General features: G+C 58.3%; 3 protein-coding genes across 3 annotated transcripts; 1 reads left to right on the forward strand and 2 right to left on the reverse strand.

Moving 5' to 3' along the window:
• Positions 1-299: 299 nt before the first annotated feature.
• On the forward strand, positions 300-9128 carry FAM83E (family with sequence similarity 83 member E). The gene is made up of 5 exons (XM_007112475.3): positions 300-773; positions 2226-2393; positions 2745-2869; positions 6225-6672; positions 8270-9128. The coding sequence occupies exons 1-5, from the start codon at positions 300-302 to the stop codon at positions 8543-8545; spliced, it is 1491 nt and encodes a 496-aa protein (XP_007112537.2). The 3' UTR covers positions 8546-9128.
• Positions 4472-5233, reverse strand: SPACA4 (sperm acrosome associated 4). The gene has a single exon (XM_007112370.2). It carries the CDS (start codon positions 4961-4963, stop codon positions 4583-4585), a length of 381 nt encoding a protein of 126 aa, XP_007112432.2. The 5' UTR covers positions 4964-5233; the 3' UTR covers positions 4472-4582.
• A 436-nt stretch (positions 9129-9564) lies between the features above and the next one.
• SULT2B1 (sulfotransferase family 2B member 1) lies at positions 9565-15363 on the reverse strand (the record flags this gene model as incomplete). Its single annotated transcript, XM_028485131.1, has 4 exons — positions 9565-9791; positions 11829-12009; positions 14844-14938; positions 15158-15363. Coding segments are annotated over 4 exons (676 nt in total), but the record flags the coding sequence as incomplete, so codon positions are not given.
• Between the last annotated feature and the right edge of the window lie 901 nt (positions 15364-16264).

The raw sequence follows: 16264 nt of genomic DNA on the forward strand, positions 1-16264 counted from the left end.
CTGACCAAGACGCAGGGCCAGTCGTAGGCTCAGCCGGACCATCAGAGGCTGGCAGGAAGCTCAGACGGCCGGCGGGCTGTTGGTCTGAGCTGTGCCACGCACCCGGTGGTTAGTCACTTGGGCAGTCTGATTATCAGGACGGCAAGCCAGGGACAGTGCAGGGAGCCATTTGGACTTAGGGCTGTCCTGCCTTGCACGGCCACACAGACTGTGTCGGGAGACCCCCAGATGCTCAGTGCCCAGAGACGGCCAAGCCCTTGGACATCCAGCCTTCTCCATCCTCCCACCTGAACGGCCTGATGGCAGCCTCCCAGCTGGCAGCACTGGAAGGGATGGAGTCGGGAGCCGGGCAGCTGCCCCTGACCGAGGCCACTCCCAGCTTCCTGTATTCCGAGGGCCAGAGGCTGGCGCTGGAGGCTCTGCTGAGCCAGGGCGCAGAGGCATTTGAGGCCTGCGTGCAGCGCGAGGGGCTGCGGCCCTTCCTGAGTGGAGATGAGCTCCGGGGCCTGGTGGCAGCGGCTGAGGACTGGACAGCAGCGAAGCAGGAGCCTAGCAGGGCAGTAGAGGGAGCCACCGCCACCGATGGGGACTTGGGCAGCCTGACCTACTGGCCTGGACAGTCAGAGGAGCCGGTGCCCGTGCTGCGGCTGGGCTGGCCGGAGGACTCAGCCTGGAAGGGTATCACCCGGGCACAGCTGTACACCCAGCCACCTGGCGAGGGCCAACCGTCCCTCAAGGAGCTGGTGCGCCAGGAAATCCAGGCTGCCCACAAGGTGGGGGCCTCAGGGGCCTAGTGTCCCTTCCCCAGACCCGGGCATCCTCACATGCCAGCCCCCAGATGTGGGAGTGAGTACACCTCCCTTGGGAGCCAGGCATTCTGAGCTGTGCCCTCCTGGAACTTGTGTGTCCACATCCCTGGAACCCAGGAATCCACACCTCCCAGCCCCCAGGACCTGGGCATCCACACCCCCCAGATCTCATCCTCTCCCTCTTACATATGGGGGGGGGGTCCCACCTTCTGCCCAGGACCTGGGTGCCTTAGGCATCCATGGCCCTTGGACCTACTTATGACCCCCCTGGTCTCAATCTCCTGTACCACCTCCGCCACCAGGGTGGAGGTCTCCATCCTCCTTTCGGGGAGGGCCCAGATGTCTCCCCTGCAGCACCCCCTGGACAGCACTTTCTTTTTTTTTTAACAGTTTATTTAGTTAATTAATTAATTAATTAATTAATTATATTTTATTTTCGGCTGTGTTGGGTCTTCGCTGCCGCGCGCGGTCTTTCTCTAGTTGCGGCGAGCAGAGGCTACTCTTCGTTGGGGTGTGCGGGCTTCTCATCGCAGTGGCTTCTCTTGTTGCAGAGCACGGGCTCTAGGCGCGCGGGCTCCAGTAGTTGTGGCACGTGGGCTCAGCAGTTGTGGCTCGCGGGCTCTAGAGCACGGGCTCAGTAGTTGTGGCGCACGGGCTTCGTTGCTCTGCGGCATGTGGGCTCTTCCCAGACCAGGGCTCGAACCCGTGTCCCCTGCATTGACAAGTGATTCTTAACCACTGCGCCACCAGGGAAGTCCCCCCATTCTTTAACAATTTTTCTGTTACTGCTCCCATGCTAAGTGCTTTATATGTGTTCACCTGCCTAATCCTCAGGAGGACCCTGTGAGGTTGAGACTTAATGTACCCATTGAGGAGATAGGGAAACTGAGGCATGGCAGGTTGTCTCTTGCCTGTACGTGACCGAGTGGGGATCTGAACCAAGGCTGCCTGGCCAGTGAGTCAGGGTTCATCACCGCTACCTTTTTCTGCCTGCAAGATCCGGGCCTTCAGCACCCCCCAGTCCCCAGAGCTCGCCCTGATGGCCTGGCAGGTCATCCCTCCCGAGGACCCAGGTGGGCAGCTGCCCACACTGTCCTGCAAGGGCCTCCGGCCCACTGACCCCCCAGAGCAGGGCAGCCATGTAGTAGTGTCACAGCTCAAGGGATACCGTTGCAGACATGTGATTTATGATAACAGTTTTCAAGCAGTTAGAGGTGTGGGTCTCGAGGAAGGGCTGTTTTCTTCCCATTCACACATAGGCGCTGCATGAACAGTAGTGCATGTCTGGGGGGTCTCCCCCTCAGCCTCCCTGAACATGCCAAGGAGACCGGGCCCTTAAACCCTCCAGAGCACCTCACCCTCTGAACGTCCCCCTGAGCCCTAGGCTCCACCCACAGCCCCTCTCCCCACCCTCAGCTGGTGGCCGTGGTCATGGACATCTTCACTGACCCAGACCTGCTTTCGGACCTGGTGGATGCTGCCACATGCCGTTGGGTGCCCGTCTACCTGCTCCTGGACCATCAGCAGCTGCCTGCCTTCCTGACGCTGGCCCAGCAACTGGGGGTGAACCCCTGGGCCACTGAGGTAGGGGTCTGGCAGGAGGGACCCCTGAGTCCCCAGTGCCCTGGTACTGGGAGCATCAGGCGAAGACCCTTCCATGGGGTCCTGGGTCATCGAGGTGGATGCCAGCTGAGAGGGTCCCCTGAGATGTGATGCCCATGACAGGGGGGGAAACTGGGGTCAGCCTTCTCATGGGGTCCCTCTGAGTCAGGAATATCTGCAACAGACCCCTGAGGCCCTGGGGAAGCTGGGACAGAACCCTCCAGAGAGTCATGGGCCACTTAGGTAGGACCAGCCTGTAGGGATCCTGAGCCCTCGGCACTGGGTGGAGGTCTGGGGGGTCGGCCTGAGCAAGGCGTGCCTCCCCCACCCCAGAACCTGGACATCCGAGTCGTGCGGGGCTGCAGTTTCCAGAGCCGTTGGCGTCGGCAGGTGAGCGGCAATGTGCGGGAAAAGTTTGTGCTGCTGGACGACGAGAGGGTCATCTCAGGATCCTACAGGTGCGGCTACCCCCCACCCCCCACTGCCCGGTCTCCTGTCCCCAGCTCTCCCTCAGTGGCTTCAGACAGCCGTTGGCATCCCCTTTCCCAGACTCTCTTTCCTCATCTGTAAAATGGGTCTAAACCCCCTGCTCGGGAGAGGAGGTGTCCTGTGGCAGAACAGGCTGGCACTGGCCCTGCTGCTGGGCTGTTTAGTGGCCTGGGGGTAAGTCTTCATCTCTGTGACCCCCGTGTTTCCTCACCTGGGAAACTGGGCTCTCACTTGGTGTGTGGGAGTTTCCAAACCAGGGGGACCTGGGTTGAAGTCTGAGCTCTGCCTTGGGTGAGTAACTCCACCTCTCTGAACATCTGTACAAAAATCAGAGCTGGTATGCAAATGGCCCAGCCCTCAGACCATCTCATGGCCCTCCTCTGCTCTCTTTGGGGTCTGATTGACCCTGGAACCTGGCTCCGTGACTTCTCAGTTCTGTGATATTGGGTTGATGCCTTCCCGGCTCTGAACCTCAGTTTTCCCATCTGGAAAGTGTGAAAATAGCAGCATTTACTTCCTGGGAACAGCATGTCAGGGGGCACGTGGACTCCGGGTAAGATGGCCTGGGGTCAAATCCTAGCTCGGACAGTTACTGGCTGTGTGACTTTGCATAACTGACTTCCCCTCTTTGTGCCCCAGTTTCGCCCTCTAGACAATGGGATGGTTCAGTTAGTGAGTCTACAGCAAGGTTTCTCAACAGAGGTACTACTCACATTTGGGGCAGGATGACTCTGTGCTGGGGAGGGGGGCTTTCCTGGGCTGAACTGCCCTCTACCCAGGAGATGCTGCGTTCCCCTTTCCCCAAGTACGACTACGCAAACCGTCTCCAGACTTTGCCCGGTGCCCCCCGAGGGGCAGAAGTGCCCACTTGATTACCTTTGCTCTAGGCTGGTGGCTTTGAACCTTGAGCAGGCATCAGAATCACCTGGGCGACTTGTTAAAAAAAAAGCAAACAGATTTCTGAGCCCCGCTCCTTTTCAGCCGGGCTGGGCTGGGGCCCGAGAATTGGCATTTCTAGCAAGTTCCCGGTTGATGATACTAATGCTACTAGTACAGGGACCACACTTTGAGAACCGCTAGCATCGAGACTGGGAGGCTGTTTTTTTTTTTTTTTTCTTTTTTCGTCTGCAACACGCAGCTTGCGGGATCTTAGTTCCCCAACCAGGGATTCAACCCCGGGCCCTTGGCAATGAAAGCACAGAGTCCTAACCACCGGGCCGCCAGGGAATTCCCGAGACTGGGAGGTTTTGAAGAGAATCCATGTTCCCAGCTTCGCTTGGGGATTCAATGAGATAATAATGCCTGGCACGGAACATAAGAAGTGCTCCATAAACGTCCGCTGTCGTTTATTATCATTTGTTTTTTTTTTACCATATTTCATAGACTCTAAGGTGCCACCAAAGCAAAGAAGCATCCTGATCAAAATGTGGAAAGATATGCGTCTTAGAACCAAGTAGTACAGTCAGACCCATCGGGCATGGTTCCCCACCTCCAAATCAGGCCTGAGGATGCTTGGCCGAGCACTGGGCTCTGGTGACAGCCCTAGAATGGAGGAGGCCAGGGCCACAAGGGGGTGTCCAGGGCCTCTGGCCATTTGATAGGGGAAGGGGATGGAGGCAGGGGGCACGGGGCGGGGGCAGTGAAGGCGGGAGACCAGTCCTGGGCCCCGCCCTCCAGGTTGGTCACAGCAAATGTCGGAGCAATAGTAGCACGCCCAGCGCCAGGCCGGTGGTGGCCCCTGCCATCTGGCCGCCTGTGGGGTGGGGGGCCCCATTACACAGGTGGCCAGTGCAGCAGTCGGTGGTGAGGCTGTAGGTGACGCCCATGTAGCTGACGGGCTCCTCGTGGCCACACGAGGTGGTCCGCACGCAGCCTTTGTTGATGATGGGGCTGATGCCGGGGGCCACCCCGTGGCCCGTGAAGCAGTCCTCGTCATCGCCACAGCGCATGTGGGTGCCGGGACAGGTCGTGGAGTCGCTCAGCTCACAGAAGACGCAGTCCTTGATGCCCGTCGTGCCTGGGGCCAGAGCCATCGCCAGAAGCAGCAGCCAGCCGAGGGCCATGGTGGCCTGGCGGCGGTGACGGTGCCCCAGCCGGGCCGTAGGCTTCCTGGGCCTCCCGGAACTGCTGAATGACACTCCTCACGCCCGCAAGGCTTGTACCCCTGGTTCCGGTCTCCCAGGATCAGCACCTGGTGTGTCCTCGGTTCCCAACGCTCTGCGTCCCTCTTGGAAGCTCCGTTGTGACCACGGCTCTCCGGTCCTTGGGCCTCAGAAACTCCCCCGGGACGGAGATGAGCCAGTGGCTGCTGCCTGACAAGAGACTTTGTGGGGCGGAATGGGGTGACCTCACAGACCCCACCCAGGGTTCCCACTGGCTGCTCTGGGGGTGCGGTCATAGGTGGGGGAGGGGTGTCACAATCTGAGGGGCAGGCTGGCCGGCCCCCCTGCCCGGGAGCAAGGACACTGCCACCCGGCCTAGGTAAGGAAGCTCAGACCCACTTTCATGATCTCGGCTGCGAACTCATCCGCTCTGCTGGGCGCCGGGTGCTGTCCCGCCGAGTGCAAGATACACAGCCCAGGGCGAGCCTGTTCTTCCGACGGGCAAACCGAATGAAGCTCAGGGAGGAAGATTGATATGTCCAAGGTCCCCTGAGCCAGGACGAGGGTCCAGGTTCATTTAATTCCAAAGAGAGCATTTACTGAGCACCTGCTGTGTACCCAGACCTGTGCTCGATGCTTTAAACCACAACCACTGTGATGACAGGGATAGTAAAAGGGCGCAGCTCACCGCGGCTCGCAGGCTTTTAATGCTGGGCACCTACCAGGCCCTGGGCAGGAGGCCTGACCCATGTTCTCTGATTCTAATCTTCCTGCGTTTCAGCTCCATATTACAGATGAACAAACTGAGGCAGGGAGCAGGCACGCCTAGAGCCTGGCACACAGCAAGCGCTTAATAAATGGCAGTCATTGTAGGAAGCAGCTGAGTCTTCAGTCCTTGAGGGTGTCAGAATCCCATCTCTCTCCAGAGGGGGAAACTGCGGCATCCCTCCATGGGGACAGGGCGGAGGCCAGGTTTAAACTCGAGTCTGATTCCAGATGATCACTTAAGTATGTTAACTGATGTCGTCTTCACATCAACCCTCTGGGCTAGGTACTTCGTTGTTCCCATTCTACAGAGGTGCATGTTGAGGCCAGAGGGATGGCAGGACTTGGCGGAGGTCACGGAGCCCGCCCTGGGACCAGGTTGGGGCCTGGTGATGGGGGCCAGACCAGGCTTCTGGGGCTGCTTGGAGATCCTGACCCCCACCTCTGTGTCCCCCAGCTTCACATGGAGTGACTCACGCCTGCACCGTGGGCTGGTGACCCTGCTGACCGGTGAGATCGCCGATGCCTTCAGCCGAGAGTTCCGGACACTCTATGCGGCCTCCTGGCAGCTTCCGCCCCCACCCACCCCGGGTCCCTTTGTCAGAGCCCTGGGGGGGCTGCAGCTGGCCTACAGCCCGCATCGCGTGGCCCGCCGCTGCTCCGTGGCCCCCCTGTCGCCGCCACCACTGCCTGATGGCTCGCTGGCCCAACGCCTGGCCGCCTGCCGAGTCTTCGAGGGGGACAGGCAGGCGACCCTGGCCAAGCCAGGGCCAGCTCTTAGCGACATCCTGAGGAGTGTGCAGCGTGCCCAGACCCCCAGTGGCACCCTGGCCCAGCCCAGCCGCTCCCTATGGGACCTGAGCCGCCTGTCCCAGCTGTCAGGCTCTAGTGACGGTGTCAACGAGGTGAGACCTGGTGGCTGGCCTGAGAGAGAATAGCTGGAAGAGGATAGAGGCATGTGAGGGCCTGCGATGTATGCCTGGCCCCGGGGGGGCGGGGGGGCAGGGGAAAGCGAAACTGCTCCCCTGCGTTCATAATTGCATCGTCCACTTCCTGTATCCCTACTGTGTGCTGGGCAGGGGAGCGCCGGGTAGCACTGGGCAGAGACCACGAGAGCCCTGGGCAGGGAGCAGGCACGCCTAGAGCCTGGCACACAGCAAGCGCTTAATAAATGGCAGTCATTGTAGGAAGCAGCTGAGTCTTCAGTCCTTGAGGGTGTCAGAATCCCATCTCTCTCCAGAGGGGGAAACTGCGGCATCCCTCCATGGGGACAGGTGGCAGTCAGATACACCAACTGTGAGAGCCCGGGGGTGGGAGGGGGAGAAATGCCTTCTCTGAACCTCAGTGTTCTCCTCAAGGAAATGGGCTGAGCTAGTGTCCCCATCCTCAGTTTGCTTGGGAGGAGGAGTCAATGAAATCGAAAGAAATAGAATAATCACCATCATTACAATAAATTCCCAAAATGGAATTTATTTTGATTTCCTGATATCCTCCCAGGGCAATGAAGCGATACTCTTATTATGCTCACTTTTACGGATGGGAAAGCCGAGGCTCAGAGACGTTGTGTTTAACTTGCCCGAGTCGAAGCAACGATCTTTTGTGGGCACCTTGCCACGTGCCAGGCCCCGTGCCAAGCGCTTTCACAGAGGTGGTTAAATGTAACCCTATGAGGTGGATGTGATTACAGCTCTCCACCCACCCATTTCACAGATGGGGAAACTGAGGCACCAGGGAGGAATTGGACCTTAGCCCTGGCTGCCTCCCAGGCAAGACTTTTAAATGCTCTGCCCGCTGGCTTCCTGGATTCGAGTGTGCTAGGGGTATTGGGGAGGGGATTAGGGAAGGCCAGGGGGGTCTCCCCTCCCTTCCCCCGGCTGCTTAGACACTGGGGTTCCAGCAGAGCCTGCCCCAGTTCTCTGGGGAACCCTGGGCTGGACCTCAGTGTCCTCAGCTGTGAAGTGGGCTATGGAGAGGGTAAGAGCAGAGCCACGTGGGAGAAACCGGTGGATTCTCCCTGGATCCAGACAGACCTGGGGTCAGTTCCTCTGTGAGCTGTGCCCCCTCTGAGCCTCAGCTTCCCCATCTGCTAAGTGGGAGCTCAAGGACTCTCTGGAGGGTGAGGGAGAAAGTCCCAGGAATCACCTCCCTCCACCCGGGTCAAGGGGAGAAGAGGGATGGGCAAGGGCCAGGTCTTCATCTCTCCCCAATCCTGAGCCACTCTCACCCAGCATCAACTCCCTTGGCAAATATTTGCTCCCCCCATGAAGCTGCCGGCTGCTTCCTGTTCCTCCCCCACTGCAAAGCTGCACGTGGGGATGCAGCTCCTTGCCCCTTCTGTAGGTCTGGGCGTCCCCGGCCTCCCCACTCACGTCCCTCCTGATTCTGGAGACCCCCTCGGAGTTTCACACCCTCCCCTCCGTCATCACCTCCCTCCAGTCTCACCTCCTTCCTCCTCTGGGCCCCCAAGAGCCTCCTCTCACCTCCCTCTCTTTCCCTCCACAGCTCAAGAAGTCCTGGGGCTCCAAGGACACCCCAGCCAAGGCCCTGATGAGGCAGCGGGGCGCTGGAGGGGCCCCTGGTGGTGAGGCGGACTCCGGTCCGCTGGCCCGGTCCCAGCCCTGGGGCGGGCCCTTGCCCCGCATCCCTGCCCGCCGCCTCCACTATCCGTCCCCGACCCGAAGGCGGTTCGGTGAAGATGCTGCCTCCAAACTCCCAGAACCCAGAGGCATCCGGCAGCCAGACCGGGCCGCCCAGCCAGGACTCAGGGGGCGGCGCTGACAGAAGCCAAAGCCAAATGGGGCTGGCCCCGTCCCAAGACGGTCGGACAACTGTTGCCCAAGGCCCCCTGCCTCACTGTTGTACCTTGGACAAGGCTTCTGGCCTCAGTGTCTGGGAAGTGGAAGGGATTTTGTGTTTTCTTTTCACTTGTTCTAGAACTTGGGCAAGTGCAGTGCTCACCCCAGACCTCATTGTCACAGCCTAGAAAATGGGCATAAGGTCTCCACTAGCTGGGATCCTAGAACAGCACACATCCTGTTCCGGCCGGGTCGGAACTTCTCTGGGGAGAGGCCTGGCTGAGTGGCCCCCATGCCGGAATTGTGTGGGGTGAAGACGGGGCGTCCCTGGGGCTGAGGGGAGGCTTCCTGCACCCGCCGTGCTCAGGAGCTGTGGGTAAACTGAGCTTGGCCGAGGAGAGGAGAGGAGAGAACCCGACCAGGGCAGGAGAGGAGAGAACCCGACCAGGGGAGCCGAGCTGAATCATGAGGGACTAGAAATTGGTGAGGACACACCTGTTGGGAAACCGGTCAGGGCCATGGAGAGGGACCCAGCAGGTGCTGGAACTGTTTTGTGGGCGCTAAGGGGTGAGCTGTTAGGGCTGCCTTTTTACCTCTGCTCAGAATAAAGCTGCTTCATGCCAGAAACGTGCATTTCCACAGTCTCATGGGAGACCCAGGAGTCCAGACCTGGCCCCCTACTCCCCCAGACCCAGGAGTCCGGGGCCCCATCACTCTGCTTCCCAAGGACCCAGGAGTCTGGGCCGCGTAGCACCCTGACCCTGGGGGAGTCAGGTGCCCAGTGCTGGCCTCCCTGCCCTCACCTTTGCCTCTGGGAGAGGCTTCTGAGTCACCGACCCCGCTGGCGTGCCAGGTGGGTTAGAGGACCTCGCCCTCCCCAGGCCTTGGGTGCCCTGCTCGGGTCCCCACCCCGGCCTCGGTGGCCGGCAGTGGCGCCCCGTCCGCCCTCGCGCGCCCCCTGCCGCCCGCCTGCGGCACGGCACCTCCACGGCGCATCGAGGAGCCGGGGCAGTAGCGATGCGTTTATTCTCAGGGTCACGGGTGCGGTGGCTCGGAGGCCTGGTCTGGGCTGGGACTTGGGTCGGGACGGGGGTCGGGGTCCGGACCGGCGTCCTCGGGGTCCACGTCCCAGGGGAAGGTCGGCAGCCCCCGCATCCGCTCGCGGTAGACTCGGTCGAAGGCTTCGCTCTGCGCCACCGTGAAGTGGTTCTTCCAGTCACCGCAGATCCCTGGAGGGAAGGGAGGGTCGGCCGAGGTGAGGAGTATCCAGAGCATCGTCCCCCGCCCCCAACATCCCAGCACCTTCTTTCCCACCTCCTGGCCTTTGCCTATGGCGTTCCCTTTGCAAGAAGCGCTGTCCTTCCCCCGCCCCCCTCCACCTCCGTTTTTGCCCCTTTCCCTCCTGTGATGATGGCTGACACTTACTTACACTGGCCACCAGTCGCCTGGCCAGACCCCTGGGCGCCATTCCTGCCCCCTCCCTCCGTCAGCTTCCTCCTGCCCTACTCCTCCGTCCAGCAGACCTCCTACCTTCCTCCACCGACCTCTTAAATCTCTACCCAGAACATCCGCCTCCTCGCCTAGCATCCCTGCACATCCTTCCCAGCCCCTGTATCACCTCCCCGGTGCCCTGTCCCTCACCTCCCTTGCTAGATCAGGGCTTCTTTGCTCCAGTGATCCTACAACGCCCTCCACTACCTTCAGTATTGCTCTGACGCCGGGAACCAGTGCTTTCCCTGCACTTAGTGGGTGCCAGGCGTCATGCTGACGGTTTGCCAGGATTCACTCCTCAGCCCCTCACAGAAACCGAGCAGGTAAGGGCCGTGACTTGGCTAGTTATCTGTGCCCCGAGGTGAGCATTCAGATCCCTCAAGTTTCTTATCGCAAGGGATAACCAGGGCCGCCAGCCTTTCCCTGGAATCCTGGGGCCAAAGTCATTTGGATCACAGTTATTTTTTTTTTTAACATCTTTATTGGAGTATAAATGCTTTACACTGTTGTGTTGGTTTCTGCTGTATAACAAAGTGAATCAGCTGTATGTATACATATATCCCCATATCCCCTCCCTCCCAACCTCCCTATCCCACCCCTCTAGGTGGTCACAAAGCACCGAGCTGATCTCCCTGAGCTGATCTCCCTGTGCGACGCAGCTGCTTCCCACTAGCTACCTATTTTACATTTGGTAGTGTATATATGTCAATGCTACTCTCTCACTTCATGCCAGCTTACCCTTCCCCCTCCCTGTGGATCACAGTATTTTGAATTTTAGCAAATATACCACATTACATGACACCCCTAGTGAGGTCTGGGGGGCTCCCTGTGGTGGGCTGAATAATGAGCTCCCACCAAGATGTCCAGGACCTAACCCTTAGAACCTATGAATATGTGACCTGACACGGCAAAAGAGACTTTGCAGATGTGATTAAGTTAAAGATCTTGATGCTTAATGGCAAACATCCTTATAAGAGGATGCAGGAGGGTCAGCGTCAGAGAGTAGAAGATGTTTTTGAAGGTGGAGGAAGGGGCCACGAACCAAGGGATGCAGGCGGGTCTGGAAACTGTAAAGGCAGGGAACCGATTCTCCCCTAGAGTCTCCAGAAAGAACACGGTGCCGACACTTTAATTTTAGCCCAGTGAGGCTGATTTTGGACTTCTGACATCCAGAATGGTAAGGGAGTGAATGTGTGTGTGTGTGTGTGTGGTTTTTTTTTTTTTAATCTTTTCTTTTTTTTTTTTCTCTTTCTGGCTGCGCTGTGCGAGATCTTAGTTCCCAAACCCGTGGGCCACGGCAGTGAGTCCTAACCACTGGACCGCCAGGAAATGCCCTGAATGTGTGTTGTTTTAAGGCACAAAGTTTGTGGTACTTGGTTCCAGCGGGAATAGAAAACTAATACACTCCCACCCTCAGCCTGTAATCCAACACTTGAATATTTCTGGGGTGAACATTAATGCTAAGAAGTATTCACAAGGACTCCACATAGCCTCATAGTGTTCAGAGCTGGCCATGGCAACGCCCTGATGCATTTTCGTCCCATGGGGGGCTCTCTGGGAGCGGTGGATCTGAGACGGAAGGCACATCCGCAGCACCAGCTGTGTGCCAGGCCCCGTGCTAAGCCCTGTGTCCACAGTGACCCCATGAAGGCAGTTCTGTTGGAGCACCCCCATGTAACAGCTAGGGAAACAGGCCCAGAGAGGTTAAATAACTTGCCCAAGACACACAGCCAGGCAGTGGCCTAATGGGGCTTGGAACCCCAGAGCCCCCTCACCTTTCCGGAGGAAGGCACCATGGCTCTGGTCCAGCAGGCTGGGGGGCAGCAGGGAGAAGTTGGACATGGTGTTGGCCTTCATGGCTTTGAAGGCCGAGTGCGCCACGACGGACTCCAGCGCCTCCTCGTCCAGCAGCCGGCCCAGGAACTGGCAGATGCGCTGCACGGAACTGTGGAGGTCCTGGGGGCAGGGGAGAGGGGTCAGGGGGTGAGTCAGCGGAGGGAGGGGACCCCAGACCAACAGGGAGCACAATCCCAGAGTATGGTTGCCTGACTCCCCAACCCAGACCTGGAATCTGGGCGATTCTGCCTCTTTGCCTCAGTTTCCTCACCTCCAAGCCGAAGGGTTGGGCTATGGCCTCTGAAGGTTTTTGACAGTTTGGGGTTTTGGAGGGTTCTGTGGGTGGGAGGGAAGGGGTGGGCCTGTGTCAGAGGTCACAGCAGGGGACAGAGGTCAGTCCAGCATCTTATGGAGAGTCACCCTGTTTCAGGTTTGAAACAGGTGTCAACTGGTCTGTGCCCCAAACCTGCGCCCCACCCCCCCCAGGTCCCCATCCCAGAACAGCCCCATCATTCACCCAGAACCAGACTCCTGGCCCGGCCTAACCTCCCCCTGCCCCTTTCCCCCTCTTGCCCGCGTCAGCCAGCAGCCCCGTCCCTCCTGCTTCAGCTCTCTGCCATATCCCCTCCTCTGTGTCCCCACAGCCCCTAGCACTGGCCAGGCCTTGTCCTCTCCCTCTGGACCCTCGCCTCACCCTCCTCCCCGGCCTCCCTGCCTCCAGTCGCTCACACCCAGAGCTGACCCTGCTCCTCCCCTGCTCCCAGTCCTCCTGTGGCTTCCCAGGGCCCCAGTCCCCAGGCCTGGCTTTTAAGGAATGGCATGGCCTGGTCTTTCCTCTCCTCCCCTGCGCTTTCCTCCCTGCGAGGCCTTGGCACGGGGCTGCCGGGAATGCCCTGCACCACCCTTCTCCACCTGGCAAACTTCCCCATCCAGATGCAGCTCAAGTATCACCCCCCTCATGACTGATGGTTCAAGTCACTGTGGATTAAGCACCTACTGTGTACCGATCTCTAGTCCAAGCCCTTCATGTGTATTTTGCCAATCCTCCCAATAGCCTGGCAGAGAGGTGTCATTACCCTCATCAGTAAATGGAGGCCCAGAGAGGGGAAGACACTTTTCAGGGTCACACAGCCAAGGAGGAGCTCAGATTAGAGTCCCCAAAGCCCACAATCCTCTCTTCTGTCTCCCTGACTTCCCTGATATGCAGCGCCCGGCACAGTCAGCCTTCTGGTCAGTTCCACCAACCCCACGGCCCTGATTTTCCAGGTCATTCTTGGTTTCATAAGCCTTCATCCCTTTATCCTCTTGAACCACTGACGTGTCCCAGAAATTCTAACATGTTGGCAGTTCCTCACAGGGGCAGCCCAGAAGCTCGGTCAGGCTGCGTGGCCCAGTTTTTGGTTCAGAGAACAAAGCTTGATGGAAAACAGAGGGGAGGGGGTGATGCCGAAATCTTTTCTAGATCCTTCCATCAAAAGAGATTTACCAGGGTGGAAAAAAAAAAACAAACCCATGGGGTCTGCAGTGAAGAGCTATGCGCCTCAGGCAGTTTCTCAACTCTCTCGAGGTTATAAGCCCCCACTTTCCTCCTCTATAAAATGGGGGCGATAATAATATTGGGGTGAACCATTTAAAAATTACCAAATTTTGCAACTTGAGAGGCAGAAACATTGGCTATTATGGTTATTATTAATCAGATAGGCCCTTGCTCAGAACCTAATTACTCTTACTTTGGCACACTATACTAACACTTTGCTGTACCTTGTCAGAGGGTTACAATACGCCAAAGCCAGGTACTGTGGTCCTCACAACAATCCTCTGAGCCAGCATTTTCCACCCATTTTAAGGATGAGACCTCTGAGGCTCTGAGATTTTAAAGAGGATTTTCAATAGGGTTTGTTTTTTGTGGGTTTTTTTGCGGTACGCGGGCCTCTCACTGCTGTGGCCTCTCCCACTGCGGAGCACAGGCTCGAGACGCGCAGGCTCAGCGGCCATGGCTCACGGGCCCATCCGCCCCGCGGCACGTGGGGTCCTCCCGGACCGGGGCACGAACCCGCGTCCCCTGCATCGGCAGGCGGACTCCCAACCACTGCGCCACCAGGGAAGCCCTTTAACGGCTTTTTGAACACCAAAATCCAGGCTCTTTCTGCTACACAAAGTACCAACAAAAAGGAGGATACGAAAAATACATGAAATGCACACACGGGAAGAGAACGTGTCTGGGGCCCTTGGTGAAGGAACATGTATTGGGAACCGCTTAGATTCCCAGCCTCTCAGAACAGATCTTTGTTAAGAACACAGAAGAGCTGGACACGTTCACTGTGGATTGGTCCACCTGGAAGCCCAGCGTCCTCCTTACAGCCCGGCAAAGTTGTAGTCATTCTGCATGGTCCCTTCTTCCAGGCAGCCCTTCCTGATTGCCCCAGCCAGAAGGCCTCTCTCTCCCAGGTGCCTGCCCCAGGGATGTTTGACGGGGTCCAGACAGGCTCCCCGTCTGCCTCCAAAGGCTGTCTCCTTCCACCGCTTCCCTCTACCTTTCAGGTCACAACCATAGTGAAACCATCATCACTTCCCATGGGTCACAGTTTTGTATCGTCTCGTTTAACCTATCACCTCCCCTGCTCAGAGGCCACCTGTAGCTCCCACCTACTCAGAGAAAAGCCAAAATCCTCACTGTGGGTCCCGTCCCCTCTGTGCCTTCATTTCCCACCCGACCCCCTCTCAGCTCTGGCCACTCCAGCCTCTTTGCTCTCCTTGGAACACATCAATCACACTCTCATCTCATGGCTCTCCCCTGACCACCGTTCTGAAAATCATGCCCACACACATTCCGGATCCTCCTTCCCCACTTGCCTTTTCTCCTTAGCTCTCTGCCATCTGGGAAGGGGAGCTGGAGGACGTGAGGAAGGGAGGAGTGAGGGGGTGCTGGGTCGAGATGCGGGAGGGGGAATCACCTGCTGCAGCTCCTCGTAGGTGATAAACAAGAAGTTCTCTTTGCCCTGCATCCGAATCCAGCCCTTAATGTGGTCGAACCAGGAGCCGAACTGCACTGAGGGCAGAGAGGCAGGCAGGGTGAGGGATGGGCAGCTGGGCCACCTCCCATTGGGGCTCAGAGGGGCCCAGCTAGCCCCACAGGGCCCCAGGCTTTGGCCCCTTAGAGCCAGAGGCCTCCCTCCAAGCCCCCCATCCCTGCCTCTCCCCAGCTCCTTCTTATCCCTCCTCTGTCCACTAGGGGCTCCCCCCCACCTCACTCTGCCCCAGTCCTCACCTTCGCCTTTGAGGAAGTTCTTCAGGAACTGGTCAGGCGTGCCAGGGTCCTTCAACTGCCTGGCGATCTTGGAGTAGTGATAGAGCGAGACCACCACGTCCCGGGGGTTCCGGCCCACGTAGATCACCTGTGTGTGGGTGTTGGGAAGAGGGGAGAAGATGTCAGACCCCGAGGTTTCGCGCCCTCGAGACCTCTCTCTTCTGATCCTGCAGCAGGACGGACTCAGGGTAGACTTCTCAAGGGACTTCCTAGCTAATGGGAGTTCAGATCAGTTCACCTCAATCCACAGGAGGGGAGAGCTCCTTCCAACCACATTCTAGGAGAAGAGAGGGACTGTTTCAAGACCAGGTGGAGGGACAGTTTGGCTTCAGGAAATAAAGAGTGGAGGAGGAAGGCATGGGGCTCAGGGTAGGGGAGATCATGGTGAGGGGTGTTGACCAACAGAGAAGGACAGCCACCCTTCTTTCCTATTCCCTGCAGAGGAGGCCCCAGCCTCCTCCCCAGCCTCCCAGCCTCCACACAGCCCCAGAGGGTCTTTCCGTACCCAGAGCTGACCGTGCCCTCCTTGGCGCTCCAGAGCCCCAGAGTGGAGTCCCAGACCCTGGGTCTAGCATTCAAGGCCCTGATGACCTGGTTCCAATCTGTTTACCAGCTTGATATTCCACAACTAACCCCACTCCAGCCGCATCAGATCTGTCCTTCCCCAGGACCAAGGTCAGCCACCCAGGTGGTCAGCCATGGCTATGTGGCCAAACTCCAACAAAAACCCTGGACGCCGAGGCTCGGGTGAGCTTCCTTGCTGATACTCCGTGTGTGTTGCCACATGTCATTGCTGGAGGACTGAGCACAGTCCGTGCAGCTCCACTGGGAGAGAGAGAACTTGAAGCTGGTGGCTGGTCTCACCTGGATGCCCCCCCAGGCACCCCTTCCCTTCACCTTTTTTTTTTTTTTTTTTTTTGCCTCGCCACACGGCTTGTGGGATTTTTAGTTCCCTGACTGGGGATTGAACCCGGGCCCTCGGCAGTGAAGGCGTGGGGTCCTAACCACTGGACCGCCAGGGAATTCCCACCTCTTCCTTTCATTGACCTTAATCTCTATCCTTCCTCT

Source organism: Physeter macrocephalus, unplaced genomic scaffold (genome assembly GCF_002837175.3).
Source record: "Physeter macrocephalus isolate SW-GA unplaced genomic scaffold, ASM283717v5 random_356, whole genome shotgun sequence".
Lineage (NCBI taxonomy): Eukaryota > Metazoa > Chordata > Mammalia > Artiodactyla > Physeteridae > Physeter > Physeter macrocephalus.

Excerpts from the sequence above, each read along its gene's own strand:
- SPACA4 (XM_007112370.2), bottom strand. The coding sequence starts at position 4,963 with ATGGCCCTCGGCTGGCTGCTGCTTCTGGCGATGGCTCTGGCCCCAGGC.
- FAM83E (XM_007112475.3), top strand. The coding sequence starts at position 300 with ATGGCAGCCTCCCAGCTGGCAGCACTGGAAGGGATGGAGTCGGGAGCC. Across the intron at positions 774-2,225 it reads AAATCCAGGCTGCCCACAAG|CTGGTGGCCGTGGTCATGGA; the intron begins GTGGGGGCCTCA and ends CCCCACCCTCAG. Across the intron at positions 2,870-6,224 it reads GTCATCTCAGGATCCTACAG|CTTCACATGGAGTGACTCAC; the intron begins GTGCGGCTACCC and ends TGTGTCCCCCAG.